This window comes from Balaenoptera acutorostrata, chromosome 14, assembly GCF_949987535.1.
Source record: "Balaenoptera acutorostrata chromosome 14, mBalAcu1.1, whole genome shotgun sequence".
Classification (NCBI taxonomy): Eukaryota; Metazoa; Chordata; class Mammalia; order Artiodactyla; family Balaenopteridae; genus Balaenoptera; species Balaenoptera acutorostrata.
In genome coordinates, this window is record NC_080077.1 from 81,101,359 (window position 1) to 81,124,804 (window position 23,446).

General features: G+C 40.6%; 1 protein-coding gene across 2 annotated transcripts in view; it reads left to right on the forward strand.

Moving 5' to 3' along the window:
• IMPG1 (interphotoreceptor matrix proteoglycan 1) overlaps positions 1–23,446 on the forward strand; it is a 135,946-nt gene that overhangs the window by 67,209 nt on the left and 45,291 nt on the right. For both annotated transcript variants that reach the window (XM_057528056.1, XM_057528057.1), the window contains one exon: positions 22,359–22,887. In XM_057528056.1, the coding sequence (XP_057384039.1) occupies positions 22,359–22,887 (529 nt within the window). The remainder of the gene's footprint in view (positions 1–22,358; positions 22,888–23,446) is intronic.

Sequence of the window (23,446 nt, forward strand, 5' to 3'; positions counted from 1 at the left end):
ATTAATTATTTATTTATTTATTTTTGGCTGCATTGGGTCTTTGTTGCTGCGCACGAGCTTTCTCTAGTTGCGGCGAGCGGAGGCTACTCTTTGTTGCGGTGCGTGGGCTTCTCATTGCGGTGGCTTCTCTTGTTGCGGAGCACGGGCTCTAGGCACACCGGCTTCAGTAGTTGTGGCTCGCGGGCTCAGTAGTTGTGGCTCACGGGCTTAGTTGCTCCGCGGAATGTGGGATCTTCCCGGACCAGGGCTCGAACCCGTGTCCCCTGCACTGGCAGGTGGATTCTTAACCACTGCACCACCAGGGAAGCCCAAGATTACTGTTAATTAAGGAAAACCAGACATCTGAAGTTAAGGAATTTAGCACTTTTCTGTGTATGGGAAGATGCAAGAGTCTGGGCTCACTGAAATCATTCCTTTGATATGCATCTCAGCTGTCTGGGGCCAGTATCCTGTGCTTTCTCACCCTGAGTCTCCTCAGGGTGCACCGTCGGGGTGCCTGCAGCTGCTGACTGCTAGATGGGGGGCATCCTGCCTCCACCCTGAGTCCCCTCAGGGCTCATCGTCAGGCTTGATGGCTGCAACATCCTTTGCTTACGGATATGGCAGGCAACATTTTTTATTCACAACCCCTTGATACTCATGCTTACATTTTTCAGGAAAAAGTGTTTCTTAAGGTTTGATATATAACATTGAAACAGGGTGAGTTAACCTTTGATACAGATATAATATTTTGTCCCCTTTTTAGTATTCATAAGCTCAATTTCTCTGTCAAATTTGCTAATTCTGGGGTACATCTTTTTCAAAGTTCACCATTCCCTAGGTGTGTGATTGTGTCTGAACAATCTTGCTTGAAACATGCGAGGCAAGTTTGGTAAGGCCCCTTTCTCAGGTGGGAACTTGAGTAGCTAATCCCCCAATACCCTGTGGCATCCAAGTCCCATTTCTCAGGCTTGATTCAAGCTGCTTTTGCCCCTCACAAGTGCTCTGACTCCTGGGTCTTCCCGTTTTTCCATTCGGCTCATTACGTTCAGCACGAGCCTCGAGGCCTGGGGTTGAGCAGGGTGGGCTGCTCTCCTGAGAAAAAGTGTATTGCTAATAAATACAATTACTCTTTTATTGTGAAGTTTTATGAGGAATATAAACAAGAATGTTGCTAAATTGTCAGACTCACAATTGTTCAAATGTAGCTGATGTAATTTTCCTTAACTTGAAATTTCTAAAGCCTGTGTTTTCACTGAAAGAAGGTCTCTCTGGACTCCTTGCTTAATAATTACTCAAATCTCAGCTTCTGGACTCCCCCCGACCAAAATGGGAAGGGCTGGTGGACAGTACTGTCAGTAGCCCTGCCTGTCCCAGCACTTGCAGACAGTTAAACTAAGAAAAATAAGAAAATAAGATTTAAGCAGTTTAGAGGTTCATGACTGAAAAGTAAAAAGCTGAGCTTTTGTTTTATATCAATCAGGTGTCAGGAAACCCGCGAACCCCTGATTGGCAGGGTGATGGTTCTCTGCTGTGAGTAGCATGTAATTCACAAAGATTCAGCAGAGCCACTTCACTGGGTGTCCCCACTCCCACTCCCACCCCTTTTCCATCCAACTCCTCACGACATATTTTAGATCCAGCACCTTGTTGTTCCTACCGGTTGTTCCTGCACAACGTGAGAGTTGTGAGCTTTTATCTGGGGCAAAATGAGGACTACAGCCCGGGAGACAGCACCTCAGATAGCTCTGAGAAGCTGCTCCAAAGGGGTAGGGGGGAAGGTCAGTATATATGTGATTTTGGTGAAGGGGGAGCACATGCAATGGAGCACATATTTTTTGCAGAAGTTTTCTGCTAGTCTCATGAAGGTTACTGCTAGTCGCTAGGAGCAGACATCACCATGAAGGATTTTAGTGGTTTTCTAGATAGGAGGCGATGCAAGAATTAGGCTCATAAAATCATCTCCTGAAAATATCTAACTATCTGAAGACCTGTTCTGTCAGTTTTTCCCAGAGCACAGAGTGCCTCATTCCTGATCTCCACCCTGAACTCCTTTCAGGGGGTGTTGAAGGTCAGCAGCCGCAACGACTTGATCCTTGTAAAGGTAGATGGCAAGTGCTAATCTGTAGGTGGTATACCCATCACTGATTCTATTAAGAACTCATTCATCTGTCTATGCCTCAGTTTCTTTATCTGCACAGTGGAGGTGATAGCACCTTATAACTTGGATGTGACCTTTAGATACAATAACATACATAGATAGGAGATGCTCAATAAGTTGGAGCTATTGCCATATTTTCAGCTACTGTAAGCACTGAGGCAGTGAATGTATTTATCTTGTTCATTGCTGCTGCCCCAGTGCCATGTAAGTACCTAGCACTTGGTAGATACTGAGTAGTTTTTGTTGAATGAATGCAAGCATGCATACACAAATAAAAGAATGAAGCCCCGGCAGAGAGGAAAACATCAACAACTTTGGTGGGGGGGGGGGTGGGGAGGTTCGGTGGAAATAAAATGGATATGTTAGGATAATTGAACTTTAGTGCTGAGTCTGTCATAAGTTAATTTTGAGTAGGACTTGAAGTTTTCTCGGAGTCTTTATCATTAAGTGAGATAACAATGCCTACCTTGCCTTTCTCAAAGGGGGTTAATAGAGATAAATGAAATAAAGAATGAGCATAGAGAAAAGAAAGCAATAACAAAATATGCCAGCAATGAAAGAGTATATTGGGACTCACTAAAAGGAAAGAACACCAAAATGCATAATCTTGACTGCAGCCCGCGAGGTGCAACTCCCTGTGAATGTCAGAGTCAGGAGAGAAGGAAACAGATTCCAATGACACACAAAGAGCAGGAGGGAGAACCAAGACAAAAGGCCAAAGAGAGCTTGTATTTAGTGAGTATTTGAGTAACTGATGTTGAATCAAAAAATGGGAGGAGTTTCAGTTTCACATGGAAAATAAATTACAAATTTTATGCAATGTAATTAACTTTTATAATATTTATTAAAACCTTTGAGGATCATTTTGCATAAAATATGTAGAAATACTTTGCAAGGTATAAAAAGTCAGATAAGTATAAAATTACTTGGTATTTCAGAGCTAAGCCATCACAATTAGTGAGTACACCATGAAGTCACTCAAAACTTTGAGATTTGGAAAATTTAGAGTTCCTGCTTAAAAAAAGACTCTCCAAGTTTTCCTATCCAGAAAACTAAGAACACTGTAAGATGGGGTGGAAAATCACAACGCTTCACAGGTTGCTTTCAGGTCTTTAGTCTTCCTTGAATCCCTTATGGAATGAACTGAGGTTTCAATAATAAAAATTAATGTTTGAGCCTTTGGCAATAATCTTAATTTGCCAATTTCCAAACAGTTAGAAAAACCTTAAGAGATTAATTAAATCAATCCATAATTTTATAATCTTCTGTTCCATATAATTGGATCTTTCTATTATACTTTAAACAAAAAGAATATTATACATTATTAATATCACAGGAGTTCTATCTATTATTTGTTGTATGCTGTATATCTTAAAGTAACAACTTGCCTTTGCTATATCAAGTAATTTTTTTAAATGCCACTTCCTCAAATGTACCAGTTCTCCATCCTGACTGCATTTTAGAATCACCTGGAAAGCTTTTCAAACATACCAATGCAGGGCCCTCTCCTGAGGATCCAATTATCAAACTCAGTTCCTTTGCAGAAGGGCCCAGATATTGATACAGTTCTGAAAACTTGCCAGGATTCTAATATTCACTCAAGACACAGTCTCTCAGCCTTTTGATTCATGGTCTCCAAATACCTCAATTGAATTCCATTAAATTGCCTTTGGCAAACGGTAAAGAATAATTCTCTAAAGGGGTAAAATCATGACTCTCGTTCAAATATAATATGAACACGTGTCAAAGATTTTATTTAACTCATTAGTTAATGAGGGAGCAAATAAGGTGTTAACAATTGATTCAAAAGAGAATTCAAAGACAGGCAAAATATAAGCCAGGGATGGACAACTGAAAGCCCTGTGGGCCACACCCCGCCCACCACTGGTTTCCCAGCAGCTTGCAAGTTAAGTATGGTTTTTACATCTCTAAATGCCTGAAAAAAATCAAGAGAATTATAATGTTTTATGACATGTGAAAATAACATGAAATTCAATTTCAGCACTGATAAATAAGTTTTACTGGAACACAGTCAAGCCCCTTGACCTGCTATGGCTATTTTAGAGCTACAATAGCATAGCTGGGTGGTTGCAGTAGAGACCAGCTGAGCTATACAGCCTAAAACATCAATATGTACTATTTGGCCCTTCTCAGGGAAAGTTTGCCAACCCCTGATATAGGCAGTCAAGAACGCTGGCACAGATTTGCAAATTGACGCAAAACTGGTCAAAATCTACCCAGCAGTAAAATATAATGTTTGGAATCATCTCTTCCAGAGGGGGGGAAATCAATGGCCTCCCCATCAGACAAACTTCACTTGCATCTCTGTGCACTACAATTATTGCATTACCTTTAGTTCCCTATAGCTTATGGAGCTGTAAAATAGCCCAAAGACAATGAAAAGCACAAAACTCTCTAAAATTAGATAACCTCCCACCATCTGCCCACTGATGCTCATAATTCCTTTGAAGAGACACCCAGTAATCTTGTACACCCATATCACAGTCTTTCACAATTTTTTCTGACGCAGACTAAACTACATTCACTTTTTAAAAAATATTTATTGAAGTAGAGTTGATTTACAATGTGTTAGTTTCAGGTGTACAGCAAGGTGAATCAGTTAGACATATACATACATCCACTCTTTTTTAGATTTTTTTCCCATATAGACCATTACAGAGTACTGAGTAGAGTTCCCTGTGCTATACAGTAGCTATCTATTTTATTTATGATAGTGTGGATATGTCAATCCCAATTTATCCCTCCCCTATCTTACAACTGGTAACCAGGTTTGTTTTCTATATCTGTAACTCTATTCTGTTTTGTAGATAAGTTCATTTGTACGATTTTTTTAGATTCCACATATAAGCGATATCATATGTATTTGTCTTTCTTTGACTAATTTCCTTCACTCAATATGACAATCTCTAGGTCCATCCATGTTTCTGCAAATGACATTATTTCCTTCTTTTTATGGCTGAGTAATATTCCATTGTATATATGTACCACATCTTCTTTAACCATTCCTCTGCTGATGGGCATTTAGGTTGCTTCCATGTCTTGGCTATTGTGAATAGTGCTGCAGAGAACATTGGGTGCATGTGTCTTTTCGAATTATGGTTTTCTCCGGATAGATGCCCAGTAGTGGGATTGCTGGATCATATGGTAGTTCTATGTTTAGTTTTTTAAGGAATCTCCATACTATTCTCCATAATGGTTGTACCAATTTACATTCCCACCAACAGTGGAGGAGGGTTTCCTTTTCTCCACACCCTCTCCAGCATTTATTGTTTGTAGACTTTTTGATGATGGCCATTCTGACAAGTGTGAGGTGATACCTGACTGTAGTTTTGATTTGCATTTCTCTAATAATTAGTGATGTTGAGCATCTTTTCATGTGCTTTTTCAAGACATCAGAGTTATACTCTGAAGAGAACTCGTATTTCAGATGTGCTTAGGACATGGCCAGACCCCATATTATAACCCATATTCTCTGCGTGCTCTAGGAGCTGGGTGCATGCCAGGGACTGACCACCACTAACTGAGCCCTGATTGTCAACTTCTCATTCACAGACCAAACATGAGCCCTTATTTGGCTTGTGCAGAGTCCTCTGGGCAAGGAGCTCCCTTAAACGAAGGCCTGGGCTCTGCCCTGAGGGCGCATGTGGTCCTGGCACACACATTTCCAAGCCAATAGAGATGCTCCATTTTAGATCTGATGCCCCTGTGATTTTACAGCTTCCCACTTTCCCCAAAGAAAAGGCAGCATTCCTCTAAAATTCTTATCCAGACTGCATTTCTTCCATTTACTGGTAGAAAAATGTCTGCATAAAAATCAATATTCTCTGATACTCTCTGATCATCCTTCAAAATGCATGTTTGACTTTTCAATCAACTTTATTTTCATTTAAACTGTTGAATATTTATTGCAATTAAGAAAATCCTCATTAAACCTACCTTCAGTGTTCTGATGATATTCTTATGAAAACTTTTTGTGAGGTAAACAATTTTCCAAATCCACACTAAAATCTCTGTGTTATTTTTTAAAAATATCTCTTGCTTTGATTTTATTAGTTCACAGTCAAAATTGCTTAAGGCCATTCTCTGAAGACACTCTCTCCTAAAGCCAGACTTGCATCTCCAGGGTACACCAGCTTGGTTTCTACAAACGATAACCGTTTGTGGCTCAAAGAATTGCACTTGCTGAATTTTGCTTTCTTGTGTTTGGCTTTGCTTCTCACCACTTCCCTAAAGCCAGCAGGGCTTATCAGTCTTATCAGTCTTCTTTCACAAACACAGTCCCACCAGCTAATGAGAGTTAGTTCTCCCTTTTATGTCTCCCAAAGCACGCCAGGTGTCCTCTTTGACAGCACTTGGCACATTTGTGATTGTATAGCTACTGCTTGAAGATGGAAAGTTCCCTGAAGACAAGCGCTGGGTCTGTCATATTCACCACTCTCGTGTCAGCAGTGCAGTGAGGAGGGTTCTGGAGTCTGATATGTGCATCCAAACCCCAGCTAACTACTTGCAGCCTTGGGCGAGTGCCTCCGTTTTCCATCTGTGAAATGGTCATAACAGTACTTACTTCATGGGGTTCTTGTGAAGATTAAGTTAGTATGTACAATGCTTAGAATTGTGCCTGGGGGGAGGAATGGACTAGGAGTTTGGGGTTAGTAGATGCAAACTATTACATATAGAATGGATAAACAATAGGTCCTACTGTATAGCACAGGGAGCTATATTCAATCTCCTGGGATAACCATAACGAAAAAGAATATAAAAAAGACTGTATACATGCGTATAACTAAGTCACTTTGCTGTACAGAAGCAATTACCACAACACTGTAAATCAACCATACTTCAATTAAAAAATAATAAGTTTAAAAAATCTAAAAAAAAGAAGAATTGTGCCTGGTACATACAATGTAACCAAAAAATAAGAGCATGCCTGGCACAGCTCAATATGCAATAAATATTCATTAAATGAATGAATGATTGAAGTAAAAGCAGAATTGAATCAAATATTCAAATATTCCAAGTCTAGTGCTTTTTTACTCTTCTTGCATGCTTTCTTGAATATACAGAAAGCTTAATTTTAGGAAAAAAGCAGGATTCCAGCAAACTTTTAAACAATGATTCCACTGGTTCTCTATAAAAATGACCATTGGATTAACTGAAAAATTACTTCTCTCTGGGTTGGCTGTTCTAGTCCTTGACCTTAAGCCAACATGCTTTAAAAATAGCCATAAATTCATCTCTAGCAATTGACTTAAATTACCATTTTATACTGGTACCTAGTATGTGTTCAATAAATGTGAGGGATGATTGTTTTAAGGAATGGATGAAGAATTCATATGTACATATCATTTGGTAACATTAGAGCTTAGAGCAGCGTGTAATACAAAATATACCAGACAATTAAGGACACACTTTCATTCAGACTATTACAATAGGGGGAACATTCATTAATGAGGAATGTGTCAAACAGAAAAAGTGGGTTTCATAGAGGCTGAGTCTTATGGGAGTCAGGAGAAAAAGTGAGTCTCATCCAACTCACATGAGGAAGGGGGATTCTTTGCAGTTAACCCTTTCCCAGAACAAAAAAGGGTGGGGAGATTTCAGAAAGCAAAAGGGTTGAGGTGAGTGGGAGTTCTTAACCATAGCTATTTTTTGGTAAAGCTCAAGTCAAGTTCAATATTGTCAAGAGTAATTTTCAATGGGGCAATACAGCCCTGCAGGATGTGTCTTGAGAACGTGAGTGACAGAGACACTTCTTAGTTGCCTCAGTAATGGGAGGGCACTGCTAATACTTCGTGGGAAGAGAAATTCTCTAATATGCAAGACAATACTACACAACAAAGAATTTATCTGCTTCCACTAATACTTTTGTATATCTTGCTAGATATTCATGTATATGCGGGCGGGTGGGGGGGGGGGTGGAGCCGGAAAACTGTAAATTTCTAAGCCTGGACCTTAACTCCTGTTAAAGTAAAACTTTATTAAAAGGTAAAATCATTACTCTCATACAAATATAAAATGAACATGAGTCAAAGATTATATTTAACGAATTACTAATGAGGAAACAAGTAAGACGTTATGACCAGTTTGAAGGAGAATTCAAACAACACAATCAGCAATTAAAAATGAGGAAATAAATTTACAAGTTTATGCAAAACTGGCCAATAGCCACATAGAAATAGTCAATTATATTCCACCTGATGAAAACCCTTTGTCTTTCACGGACAAGAATAAGTTGCATTACTCTAAGCATACTACAACTAAAAGATTGCAAAAACGATAAAAGGCACAGACCCCTATAGATCAGAAAACCCAGAAAGTGCACTAGGTAAGACACTTAAGTCCTTTGCATTCTTTCCTGACACTTCTTTTTTTATATAAGTAGAATTTGCAAAATGTATTTTGCAAAATTTAATTTAATCTGAGCTTTCTGCAAATTCAACCAATGTGTATAACGAACTTTACGAAGTGTTAGCCACTAATTCAGAAAATCACTACTTCTCTTATGACAGTGGTGATCATTGCGTTTATGTGGCCAATACAACATCTGAATCTGTCTGCCATTGTAGCTGTGGAATCCACAATGATGTTTATAGATGTTTACATATTAGTACATATAGGAATCTTACTGCTTTATTATGTCTTATGGTGCTATAATGCCTTTTGAATTACATATTGTGCTATTATAAATTATTTTCCTTTTATTTCTCCTTTATGTTACAGTTTTTTTAACTTTTTATTTTATATTGGAGTATAGTTGATTAACAATGTTGTGTTAGTTTCAGGTGTACAGCGAAGTGATTCAGTTTTACATATACATGTATCTATTCTTTTTCAAATTCTTTTCCCATTTAGGTTGTTACATAATATTGAGCAGAGTTCCCTGTGCTATGCAGTAGGTCCTTGTTGGTTATCCATTTTAAATATAGCAGTGTGTACATGTCAATCCCAACCTCCCAATCTATCCCTCCCCCCAACCCTTCCCCCTTGTTTATGTTACAGTTTGAACAATGCATTGACTTTTCTGAAAGTGTGTATTTGCTTGGTTATATTCTTGATGAAGCTCATTCAGGATCATAAGGGGGCATTACCAAATATTTGTTAGAAAAAGGGTACTGAATTGGTTGGGTTGGGGACACCTAGCATGGAAGTCGCCTACGGCAACCTAGATTAGGTAAATACAATTCAGAGCGGCAACACTGAGGATAGAAACCACGTTCCTAAATGCACAAGCTATGTCTGTCTCTCAGTCCTTCCGTCTACTCACTCCTCCCCTTCTTCCCACCATAAACACAAACACACACCCTGTTCTAAAAGCTTCCCTGTAAATAGACTGGCATCTAATGTCCCCATTGCAGATTAGAATACTGATATTATATATATATATACAAACACACACACACACACACACACACACACACACACACACAATGGAATATTACTCAGCCATTAAAAAGAAGGAAATAATGCCATTTGCAGTAACATGGATGGACCTAGAGATTATCATACTAAGTGAAGTAAGTCAGACAAAGACAAATATCATATGATATCACTTATATGTGGAATCTAAAAAAAAAAAAATACAAATGAATGTATTTACAAAACGAAAATAGACCCACAGACATAGAAAACAAACTTATGGTTACCAAAGGGGAAGAGGCAGGAGGGATAAATTAGGAGTTTGGGATTAACATACACACACTACTATATATAAAATAGATAACCAACAAGGATCTACTGTATAGCACAGGGAACTATACTCAATATTTTGTAATAACCTATGAAGGAAAAGAATCTGAAAAAGAATATATATAAGAATTTATATATTTATATATATAAACACACACATATATATATAACTGAATCACTTTGCTGTACACGTGAAACTAACACAACATTGTAAATCAGCTATACTTCAATAGGGAATTCCCTGGTGGTCCAGTGGTTAGGACTTGGCACTTTCCCTGCTGAGGCCCAGGTTCAATCCCTGGTTGGGGAACTAAGATCCCACAAGCCACACAGCGTGGCAAAAAAAACCAAAAAACAAAACAAAACTATACCTCAATTTAAAAGAATTTTTCTTTAATTTTTATTTTTTATTTTTTTTTAAATTTATTTATTTATTTATTTATTTTTGGCTGTGTTGGGTCTTCGTTTCTGTGCAAGGGCTTTCTCTAGTTGCAGCAAGCAGGGGCCACTCTTCATCGCGGTGTGTGGGCCTCTCACTGTCGCAGCCTCTCTTGTTGTGGAGCACAGGCTCCAGACGCGCAGGCTCAGTGATTGTGGCTCACGGGCCTAGTTGCTCCGCGGCATGTGGGATCTTCCCAGACCAGGGCTCGAACCCGTGTCCCCTGCATTGGCAGGCGGATTCTCAACCACTGTGCCACCAGGGAAGCCCCAAAATTTTTTTTTTAATTTTTAATAAAAAAAAAGAATATCCGGGCTTCCCTGGTAGCGCAGTGGTTGAGAATCTGCCTGCTAATGCAGGGGACACGGGTTCGAGCCCTGGTCTGGGAAGATCCCACATGCCACGGAGCAGCTGGGCCCGTGAGCCACAACTACTGAGCCTGCGCGTCTGGAGCCTGTGCCCCGCAACGGGAGGGGCCGCGATAGTGAAAGGCCCGCGCACCGCGATGAAGAGCAGTCCCCGCACCGCGATGAAGAGTGGCCCCCGCTTGCCGCAACTAGAGAAAGCCCTCGCACGAACCGAAGACCCAACACAGCCAAAAATAAATAATAAATAAATAAATAAAGTAGCTATTAAAAAAAAAAAAAAAAAACTTTAAAAAAAAAAAAAAAAAAAAGAATATCCTAAACCAAAGCCAGATCCTTTGTGGTATTCTGATAAAAGCCAGAGTTAGAGACTGGGAGACATAAATCCTGCGATGCCAGGTCTTTAAGGGGTTCTATGTGGATTGGTTATCTGTAGCTGCATATAAAATGGCTCTACAACTTGATGACTGACAGCAACAATAAACATTTATCATCTCTCCCAGTTTCTGCAGGTTGGAAATCTATGTAAAAGTTTAGCTGGTTGGTTCAGGCTCAGAGCCGCACATGAGGTTGCAGTCAAGATGTCAACTGAGGCTATAATCTTAAGACTTGACAGGGGCTGGTAGATTTTCTTCCAATATGACTCACACATCTTGCAAACTGGCCTCAAGAAGGCCTCCGTTCTTCCTCATACAAGCATCTCCACATGGCTGCTTGAGTGTCCTCACAACATGGCAACTGATTCCCTCCAGAGCAATTGATTCAAGGGAACGAGGTGGAAGAAGTAATATGTTGTATGACCTAACCTCAGAATCATGCATCAACATTTGTATAGCATGCTATGGAAGTCAGCCTCTGCAGTGTGGGAGGGGACACTACAGGAATATTAAAAACAGAAAGTAAGGCTCATCAGCGACCCCATTAGAGGCTACCATACCATGTAATGTGTTGTGGGTCTTCCACAGTCCCAAATGCACACTATATGTAATATTAATCTTTATCATTCTCTCAGGTATATATGAAATTATTAATAGAGAGAAAAATATATTGATTATTTCACTTTGCAAGTCAAAGCTGGAGAATCACAACCTTTTCCATAATCTTGGAATAAATGATTCAGAAACCATTCAGAACTGAAATATAACCATGCTATTAAAAGCTACAACATCTCTGCATGTCAAATTCATGTCACTGTTAACTTCATTTGTCCCAATAAGTTTTGGTTTATTTTGTTTTCATTGTCATTTGTTTCTAGGTATTTTTTGATTTCCTCTTTGATTTCTTCAGTGATCTCTTAGTTATTTAGGAACATATTGTTTAGTCTCCACGTGTTTGTATTTTCTACAGTTCTTTTCCTGTAATTGATGTCTAGTCTCATAGCGTTGTAGTTGGAAAAGATGCTTGATATGATTTCAGTTTTCTTAAATTTACTGAGGCTTGATTTGTGACCCAAGGTATGATCTATCCTGGAGAATGTTCCATGAGCATTTGAGAAGAAAGTGTATTCTGTTGTTTTTGGATGGAATGTCCTATCAATATCACTTAAGTCCATCTGGTCTAATATGTCATTTAAAGCTTGTGTTTCCTTTTTTATTTTCATTTTGGATGAACTGTTCATTGGTGAAAGTAGGGTGTTAAAGTCCTCTACTTTTATTGTGGTACTGTCGATTTCCCCTTTTATGGCTGTTAGCATTTGCCTTATGTATTGAGGTGCTCCTATGTTGGGAGCATATATATTTACAATTGTTATATCTTCTGCTTGGATCGATCCCTTGATCATTATGTAGTGTCCTTCTTTGTCTCTTGTAATAGTCTTTATTTTAAAGACTATTTTGTCTGATATGAGTATTGCTACTCCAGCTTTCTTTTGATTTCCATTTGCATGGAATATCTTTTTCCGTCCCCTCACTTTCAGTCTCTTTGTGTCCCTTAGTCTGAAGTGGGTCTCTTGTAGACAGCATATGTACAGGTATTTTTTTAATCCATTCAGCCAGTCTGTATCTTTTGGTTGGAGCATTTAATCCATTTACATTCAAGGTATTTATCAATATGTATGTTCCTATTACCACTTTCTTAGTTGATTTGGTTTTGTTTTTGTAGGTCTTTTCCTTCTCTTGTGTTTCCTGCCAGAGAAGTTCCTTTAGGATTTGTTGTAAAGCTGGTTTGGTGGTGCTGAATTCTCTTAACTTTTGCTTGTCTGTAAAGGTTTTAATTTCTCTGCCCAATCTGAATGAGATCCTTGCTGGATAGAGTACTCTTGGTTGTAGGTTTTTCCCTTTCATCACTTTAAATATGTCCTCCACTCCCTTCTGGCTTGCAGAGTTTCTGCTGGAAGATCAGCTGTTAACCTTATGGCAATTCCCTTGTATGTTATTTGTTGTTTTTCCCTTGCTGCTTTTAATATTTTTTCTTTATATTTAATTTTTGATAGTTTGATTAATATGTGTCTTGGCGTGTTTCTCCTTCGATTTGTCCTGTATGGGACTCTCTGCACTTCCTGGACTTGATTGACTATTTCCTTTCCCATGTTAGGGAAGCTTTTGACTATAATCTCTTCAAATATTTTTCAGACCCTTTCCTTTTCTCTTCTTCTTCTGGGACCCCTATAATTTGAATGTTCGTGAGTTTAGTGTTGTCCCAGAGGTCTCTGAGACTGTCCTCAATTCTTTTCATTCTTTTTTCTTTATTCTGCTCTGTGGTAGTTATTTCTACTATTTTATCTTCTGGGTCATTTATCCATTCTTCTGCCTCAGTTATTCTACTACTGAGTCCTTCTAGAGAATTTTTAATTTCATTTATTGTGTTGTTCATCATTGTTTGTTTGCTCTTTAGTTCTTCTAGGTCCTTGTTAAACATTTCTTATATTTTCTCCATTCTATTTCTGAGATTTTGTATCATCTTTACTATCATTACTCTCAATTCTTTTTCAGGTAGACTGCCTATTTCCTCTTCATTTGTTTGGTCTGGTGGGTTTTTACCTTGCTCCTTCATCTGCTGCATATTTCTCTGTCTTCTCATTTTGTTTAACCTACTGTGTTTGGGGTCTCCTTTTCGCAGGCTGGAAGTTCGTAGTTCCCGTTATTTTTGGTGTCTGCCCCCAGTGGGTGAGGTTGGTTCAGTGGCTTGTGTAGGCTTCCTGGTGGAGGGGACTGGTGCCTGTGTTCTGGTGGGTGGGGCTGGATCTTGTCTTTCTGGTGGGCAGGGTCATGTCCAGTGGTGTGTTTTGGGGTGTCTGTGAACTTAGTATGATTTTCGACAGCCTCTCTGCTAATGGGTGGGGATGTGTTCCTGTCTTGCTAGTTGTTTGGCATGAGGTGTCCAGCACTGTAGCCTGCTGACCGTTGGGTGGAGCTGGGTCTTAGTGTTGAGACGGAGATCTCTGGGAGAGCTCTCGCTGATTGATATTACATGGGGCCAGAAGGTCTCTGGTGGTCCAATATCCTGGACTTGGTTCTGCCACCTTGGAGGCTCAGGCCCAACACCCAGCCAGATCACCAAGACCCTTCCAACCACACGGCTCAGAAGAAAAGGAAAAAATGGAGGAAGAAAAAAAAAAGGACAGATAGAACACCAAACCAAATGGTAAAAGCAATACTAAACAGACAAAATCGCACAAAGAAACATACACACACACACTCATAAAAAGAAAAAACAAACAAACAAACAAAACCAGACAGAACCCTAGGAGAGATAATAAAAGCAAACCTAAACAGACAAAATCACACAAAGAAACATACACATACACTCACAAAAAGGGAAAAAAGAAAAAAATAATAATAAAATTACAAAAATAAATAAATAAGAAAAAAATTTTTAAAAAGGAAGAGAGCAACCAAACAAACCCCCCAATGATAACAAGCACTAAAAACTAAACTAAGATAAACATAAAACCCAAAACAAATCAGACACAGAAAGCAAAGCCCAAGTCTACAGTTGCTCCTAAAGTCCACTGCCTCAATTTTGGGAACATTCATTGTCTATTCAGGTGTCCCACAGATGCAGGGTTTATCAAGTTGGTTGTGGTGATTTAATCTGCTGCTCCTGAGGCTGCACAGAGAAATTTCCCTTTCTCTTCTTTGTTCGCACAGTTCCCGGGGTTCAGCTTTGGTTTTGGCCCTGCCTCTGTGTGTAGGCCACCTTCAGGTGTCTGTTCCCCACCCAGACAGGAGGGGGTTAAAGCAATAGCTGTTTAGGGCTGTCTTGCTCACTCAGACCAGGGAAAGGGAGGGGTACGGTAGTCATAACTGGAATGCAGGGCAAGCCTGCAGTGACACAGGCCCGTTTGACATTGCAACAGCCTGAGGTGCGTCGTGTGTTCTCCTGGGGAAGTTGTCCCTGGATCATGGGACCCTGGCAGTGGCGGGCTTACAGGTTCCTGGGGAGGTGTGGGTAGTGACCTGCGCTTGCACACAGGATTCTTGGTGGCAGCAGCAACAGCGTTAGCAGTTCATGCCCATCTCTGGGGTCCCAGCTGATAGCCACAGCTCGCACCCATCTCTGGAGCTCGCTTAGGTGGTGCTCTGCCTTCTGTGGGCACACAGAGCAGGAATCCCCTCTCCTCTCGCACCACAAAACAATGGTCTCTTGCCTCTCCGACAGGTCCAGACTTTTTCCCAGACTCCCTCCCAGCTAGCTAGCTCGTCAGTGGCACACTAGCTGTCTTCACACAGCCAACCCCAGTCCTCTCCCTGGGGTGTGACCTCTGAAGCCTGAGCCTCAGCTCCCAGCCCCCACCCACCCTGGCAGGTGAACAGACAAGCCTCTCGGGTTGGTGAGTGCTCATTGGCACCGCTCCTCTGTGCGGGAATCTCTCTGCTTTGCCCTCCGCACCCCTGTGGCTGCGCTCTCCTCCGTGGCTCCGAAGCTTCCCTCCTGCCCAGCCCCCATCCCTGCCAGTGAAGGGGCTTCTAGTGTGTGGAAACTTTTCCTCCTTCACAGCTCCTTCCCAGAGGTGCAGGTCCCGTCCCTATTCTTTTGTCTCTGTTTTTCCTTTTTTCTTTTGCCCTACCCAGGTATGTGGGGGTTTTCTTGCCTTTTGGGAAGTCTGAGGTCTTCTGCCAGCATTCAGTAGGTGTTCTGTAGGAGTTGTTCCACATGTAGATGTATTTTTGATGTATTTGTGGGGAGAGAGGTGATCTTCACATCTTACTCCTCCGCCATCTTGAAGGTCTCCCTCTTCCTTACTTTATGAGATACTCATTCTTAAAACATCCCTAAAGGCTAAGAAAAAAGATTACCTAAAATATTAATTTGGAGTCATTTAATTTACACTGTACATACCACCATTAGGCAGCATTTTTGATGTACTGTCATAAAAGGTAAGATTATCAGAACACTCCAGAATATAGTCCAGCCGTCTTCACTCCCCCACGTCCCAAGTTTTGATAATTAGACGAGTATATTACATTATCAAGGTTTATCAATTTAAAATTGATTCTGCAGCCACAACTCCCACCTCCCATGGCTTGCTGGACAGATTTCCATATTTAAATGGATTTAAGGCTCAATCTCAAACCTTCTATCATAGCTTCTGTATTCCTGAGTTCTCTGTTTTGATGGATCTTTTAGTTTGCTGGACTGTATCATCAGATAATTGCTTCAGGAAGGGTATCAAAGCTCCTGAGGGTTTGGCTGCTAAAAGAAGAGCTACTTCTCTATTCACAGCACTTCTAATATCAAATGTGTAGGGGGTTTTCCTACATCAACCAATTCTCGACTCTCCAGACATCAACTGGGTGTCCTACAACTCAATTATGACACTAAACACCTGGAGTTGATGCAGAGCCCACAGATAAAGAGCTCAGATCCACAAGACTGCCCCCTACTGTAGATACCAAAGTCCCAGATGTCACTTGTACTTCTGATCAACCAGCTAAAAATTGGGGCTTCCCAAATTTTATGGCTGCCATCAAAGGGACTGGCTCCCAAATCACCCAACTCTGGCAGCCAGTGGAGCTCAGCATTCACAATTCCCCAGAACCACAGAAAACAAAAGAGGCAATTTTAAATGGGTACCAAGCACTTCCTGTGGCCACCCCCTGGAGTTCAGCACAGAGGGAACTGGCAAACACACACAGCTCCCAATTTCTCCCTGGAACGGGTTTGACTGCATACTTTTCCAGCTGCCGCTCAAGGTTCAGAAATTTAGGAGCTCTGTGTCAGGAACTGGAGGCCGAGGCAAATACATATTTCTTATTGTATCCCAGCTACTTACTACCTGTAACTTTCAAATGTGAAGGACAACTTGACTTTTGGAATTTCTTCTTCTGCCATTTTCACTGATGCCCTTCTCTACTATTCTTAGAACTGCATTTGAATATTCAGTTGTCTCAAAATAAAACGTTTAATATTTCTAAAGCCAAATCATTGAAGTATTCTGACAAATACAGCATTTTGCTATCTCACACTTCCCCACTGTGCAGTCCCACTTACCAAAAGTACTCCCTTTTAACTCAGCTATTTCTTCTGGCATTTATTCTTGCCATATTTTTAAATAATATACATCTTTTGACTCATCTGTTTTATACATTATTTACTGACTTCCTATTATTGCAAATAAGGATTTAAGTTTCTTACAACACCCTTCCCTATCAATATGGTCATAACTATTATTGAATCAATATTCGGTGTTTCCATTATGTATTTACAGCTGAACTATTTTCTCTAAATATGTTTACTTTCTGTTTTCCTGGAATTAATGTTTTCTTTGATTTTTTTATTTGCTTAATGTTCTTTGTACTTACTGCCAATTCTTTTCAAATTATGCATTGAAATTTCCAGTATTATTTTCCACATCAGGTAACTTATCACTTCCAATTTTCAAAGACCTTCTCTTTCTCCTGCACTACTACTCTCCAGGCCTTTTGGACAGCTGTCACCTGGGATTTCCATTTTCTGTCATCCTTAAAACTTCCTTGGCTTTTCTCCTGAGTTGGATTCCCTGATCCCTAGATCTCAAGCCCCTCTGAGTTCACTCTCTTGTTTTTTTGTTTTTTTTTTTTTAACCTGAGGTAAACCCAGGTCTTCTGACTGGAAGTTTAATGGATAACAGCATGGTAGAGTTGAAGGAAGAAGCCTCGCCTCATTTATTTTTTTAAATTAATTAATTAATTAATTTTTATTTTTGGCTGTGTTTGTTCTTCGTTTCTGTGTGACGGCTATCTCTAGTTGTGGCAAGCGGGGGCCACTCTTCATCGCGGTGCACGGGCCTCTCACTGTCGCGGCCTCTCTTGTTGCAGAGCACAGGCTCCAGACGCGCAGGCTCAGTAGTTGTGGCTCACGGGCTTAGTTGCTCCGCGGCATGTGGGATCTTCCCAGACCAGGGCTCGAACCCGTGTCCCCTGCACTGGCAGGCAGACTCTCAACCACTGCGCCACCAGGGAAGCCCCACTCTCTTGTTTTATGGAGCACATCCATTAGTAGTTTTCTCAAGTTAAAAAAAAAAAAAAAGGTACAATGGCAGAGGGCTTGGTGATATAAGCATCACATGTACTTAGTTTCCTTTTACACCTCGAGTACCCATCTCTCTGAGAGACCCCTTCACCTTCTTCCTGGGGATTTCCCTAACTTTTCTTCAGTACCCCATGTCTTCCTATTTCTTGGTTTGCCCTATCATTTTAGGTAAACACATTCTAAGAAAGGGTGCCTGGGAGGAATTTTTTGAGACTTTATGTGTTTAAAAATATCTTTAGTCACCCTCACACTCAACTGATAGTATAGAACTTTATTCTGGCTATGCTACCCTCACAGCTAGCTGTTCCTGGAGCAATACACACACCCTTCTTTCTCTGGCTTTCTCATTTGCATTTGCTGCATGGCTAAACTCTCTCACCTCCTTCAGGTCTTGCTCAAATATTGCACTCTCAATGACCACCGTATAAAATTGCAAACCCCGCATTCCCACCTTCTTTCCTGCTTCATGTTACTTCATTAGCTCTTATCACCACCTGGTATAGAATATATTTCCCTTTGTTTATTTTGTTTATTTTCTGTCTTCCTCCACTAGATAGTAACCTTCTTGGGGCCAGAAACTTTAATCTGTTTTGTTCACTGATGTACCCCTGCACCTGGAACAGTGTCTGGCACATAGTAGGTCATCAATATCTAGTTGCTGAATGAATGAATAGTAAACACATATGTTCTATCTCTATAATATGCCAAAAAGGAAGATGACTTTTTTGTTGTGATAAATAAGAATGGATTTGTTTGATAGAGAATTAAGAACTTGCTGGCCATGTCACTTGAAGATCTAAAGGAGACTGTGGAATCTTTTTGTTTTTAGATTTTTAAACATAAACCAGATGACCTCTGGATGTTTATGATAAGTGGGTACATGCAGATGTGTGACCCTTTCCAGCAGCATTTAGAATGATCTTTCATCTGCACTTGCCTCACACGTCTCTGTGCCTTCCTCTGGCTACTAGTGGGGCTTCCGGCTGCCCCCACTGAGCCCATCCTCACCTGTTACCGGCTTATCTCACTTTGGGCTTCAGCTGGACCTGAGTTCATCCACTTTGGTTTGGAGCATTTCATCTGTGGCCTTTGTTTGCGGGAAGATCTCCTGCCCAGAAAGTGACCAAAGTAGGCTTTTCCTTTACACCCAGCAGCTGGGCTTCTACCAGCACCCCCGCCCCCCCACCCCACCAGCACACATACATATAAACATACCTCATGCCCTCATGAGAACTCTACACATGCTCTAACATGACAACTAAAAAGTCAAGTTATTTTGAGCCTGTTTTGCATACCTCATGATGAAATAAATGGCCTTGGCTTTTCGTGCTTGCCTTCTCCATTGCAGTGTAAAAACTTAAGGTTAGGATGGCCTTTGTTGCTGGCATGTCGTTTGCATAAGAGTCTGATGAATAATTATTTTAAATACATTTATAAGTAGTGGTAATGTCTGGATGATATTTTGTTTCAAAGGAATTGACTCTAGCCTTAGTAGTTTCAATATCAAGCTGAGAGACTGTGAGGAGTCCGTTAAAATCACACTTAAATAGGGCTGCTAGATTCAGCAAAGAAAAATACAAGATAACCAGTTAAACTTGAATTTCAGATAAACAACAAATAATGTTTTAGTATAAGTATGTTCCAGTGGGAGTCCTGTATTTTATCTAACAATGTACATTTAAATAGCCAACGGTTCTATCAGTGAAACAACTTGGTTGGGTTTATTGTGAATGTGAATGATTAATGTTAAAATGCCACAGGGACTTCCCTGGTGATCCAGTGGTAAAGAATCCACCTTCCAATGCAGGGGACGCAGTTTCGATCCCTGGTCGGGGAGCTAAGTGCCCCCCACATACTGTGGGGCAACTAAGCCTGCGCACCACAACTACTGAGCTCGTGAGCCTCAAGGAGAGATCCCGCGTGCCGCAACTAAGATCCGACACAGCCAAAAAATAAAAAAAAATTTTTAAAAAGATGCCACAAAGGTCAAGAGTTAAAAATTCTTGTTTGCTGGTTGATGACATAATGCAACAGACTGTTTTAATCTGACTAAAATCTCTGTACTGAGAAAGGTATGAGTAATGAGATGCTGGCTCGGAGCAGAAAGAAGACACCTGTCATTGTGCTTCCTCCCTGACCCTGACCATCTGGAAGAGCACAGAGGAGCTCAGATTCAAGTGCATTTCCCCCCAGCACAAAGTCAAATCAAACCACTGATAGTACTTGAAGCCTTCAATTTACTTATCCCAGATCTTTCCAAGGATGTCTTAGTCAGCTTGGGCTGCTATAACAGAACATCATAGACTGGGTGGCTTAAATGACAGAAATTTCTTCCTCACAGTTCTGGAGGTTGGGAAGTCCAAGGTCAAATTGCAGGCTGATTCAGTTCCTGGTGAGGGCCTTTTTTCTGGTTAGCACACAGATGCCTTCTTTCTGTATCCTCACATGGCAGAGAGAGAGAGAGATCATCTCTCTTATGTCTCTTTTTATTTATAAAGGCACTAATCCCATTCATGAGGGCTCCACCCTCCTGACCTAATTACCTCCCAAAGACCCTACCTCCAAATACTGTCACATTGGAGATGAGGATTTCAACATACAAATTTTGGGAGAATGCAAACATTCAGGCCATGGCAATAGAGATTTGAATAAAACTACGAGTGTATATCTAGAAAGATCTTGGATGTTACAAAACATCATTTCTGATAGTTGAGTGAATTACGGGTAGACACACCCAGGCATCCTCCCCAGGTGGAAGAAAAGGGGGTGCTTCTCTGAAATCTGGTTAGATTCTCCACAGACAGGTTTTATTTTAAGAAACTAATAAAAGTAATATGATTCTACCTTTCAGAGCTGTTTATCACTTGGATTTTCAGTTTGGGTGATTGCGCTCTAGTAAATTAGCTGACTGAGAGTCCAAAGATTATATCTGTATCCAGACAGTCCATTCATCATGTTTAGCATTTGGACTTTAACACAGTTTTCCCACATATTTGCCAAAATGACACCGAAGTATTCACAGAAAGCTCCCTGTTTTGATCTACCTAATGCCTTAAATATTATCTGTCAGTGGCTCTAGATTTAGGTTTATTGGAATATTTTAATAACCCACCAATATCTTTATCTGAAAGCTTCATATAACCACTTTCTTAGTTCATAAATACTTATTGATTTTAATGTTGCACCAAAAAGGGAATGGACTTCAGTAGTTCAATATGTACTTACTCAAGAAAGCAATGCAAAGCGGTGGTAGTATCAAGGTATAATCATGTAGGAATGAAAAAAACCTTTAAATATTACCAAATATTTAGTTGTATGGCCAATACAAAGTTCAAATTATATGTGTAACCCACATCCTCACGCTCTCCATATCATTTTGCAAATAGGCAAGTTATTCAGTCAGATTATCCAAGTTTGGAAAAGCATAATTTAAATTTTAATTGATGAAACTACCAAAGTGTGATAACTGAGATCCCCCCCAAAAATCCAATTACATAAAATTCAGGTTTGCATGATTGGAAGGTGAATAAAACTCCGGGCCAAAAGAGCACAGCTAATTGTCTGGGAGGTCCAGATGGGGATGTGGGATCCAAGTCTACCCCAAAGCCATCTGTGGTGTGCCGCCACCTGCTGACCTAGTCCTTTTTTACCACCTGGTCCCTAGATGTGCTGTGTCTCACTGGGCAGTAAGTAATTCCTGTAATTCTAGGCAATTGGTGCTCTTTTAGTCTCGCATATCCAGAAGTATTGGGCCTGAATAAAATGGTTATAGAGACCCACCCTCTGTCTCCCTAGGTGTGGACACAGGGCTGCCTGCCCTTTCTGTACCAATTTGTCTTTTTTGTTTTCTGGCCGCGCCATGTGGCTTGCAGGATCTTAGTTCCCTGACCAGGGATTGAACCTGTGCCCTCAGCAGTGAAAGCACGGGGTCCTAACCACTGGACCGCCAGGGAATTACCACCAATTTGCTTTTTAAAATATGATACTAAATATGGTAATTATTTCACTACATAAGTAAGTCAAAACATGCTGTACCTCTTAAATTTATGCAGTGAGGTATGTCAATTATATCTCAATAAAACTGGAATAAAATCAAAGAAATTTAAAAATAAATAAAATAAAATATGACATTAAGATAGTCAAATGCTATTTTTCCAAAATTAATTTTAACTTTGGATTTTCTTTTTTGCTTTCTATTCTTTGCGGGGATGCTTGGACATAATGAATTGGTCTCAGGAGCTTCCTCCATGGACAGTTCTTGGTCTCCACCTGCTGTGACCTCTACCTCCCTATCAGAAACTCTACCTTTTTTTACTGCATCGAGCATCTTTTCTCAGACTGATCAAAGTGCCACAGACATAATGTCCCTTGACCAGACAGTACTAATCCCACGGCTAACCATCCCCACTGATGATTATTCTGCCATCAGCCAATTGGCTCAGGAAATTTCACATTCACCTGCATCTTCAGAAGACAGCAGGTTGAGTATCAGCAGTCAAGATACAGTCGGAGACTTAGACGGAACGGATCTCACCAGCACTCACGCATCCTCTGAGGTACTGGGATTCAGTGGGTATGTTTCCACCCTGGATCATTTCTTGGAGAACATCACTCCTGGCCCAGCTTTGCAGTACATCACCACCAGCGCCATGACCATCGCCGCCAGGGGCCGAGAGCTGGTGGTGTTCTTCAGTCTGCGTGTGGCCAACATGCCCTTCTCCACTGACCTGTTCAACAAGAGCTCGCTGGAGTACCAAGCTCTGGAGCAGCGATTCACACAGCTGGTGAGTGGACACCGCGTACAGCTATCTGTGTGTCTCCTTTCTTTTTTTTTTGCTGTTATTTTATAATATAATCCCTGGCTGTCTTGAGCAATGCAAGGTGGAAGAGACAAGCCTCTGAGATAGCTGTTGCCGATAGCATTCAGCTAGAGCGTTGAGATGGATTCAGATCCAATGGGCCACTGCCGCCCAGCTTCCTGGGAAAAAACTTATTTTTAAGACCTTTTCATTATAGTTCCTCCTGATTTAGTTTTCCCAGGAGGAATACATAGCCACTCACGCACTGAACTTGGAATTTATAAACAATATGAGCAGACTTTTCCTAAGTTATAATGCCACATGCTGTTTTCCAGCCATCTGACTAAAGGGTTCAAGGCTAGAAAAGTCCAGCACAAATGAGGCCGAGAGTTCAAGTGTAAGAAATCTTTTTTTTTTTAGTTCCCCTTAAATTCTCATAAAACTAAAAAAAAAAAAAAAAAAAAAAACTAACTAAATGGCTTAGCATCCCAAGCCCTAACAAAGAAAGTGAGAAGACAATCATGGTGGCATATAACCCTGATTT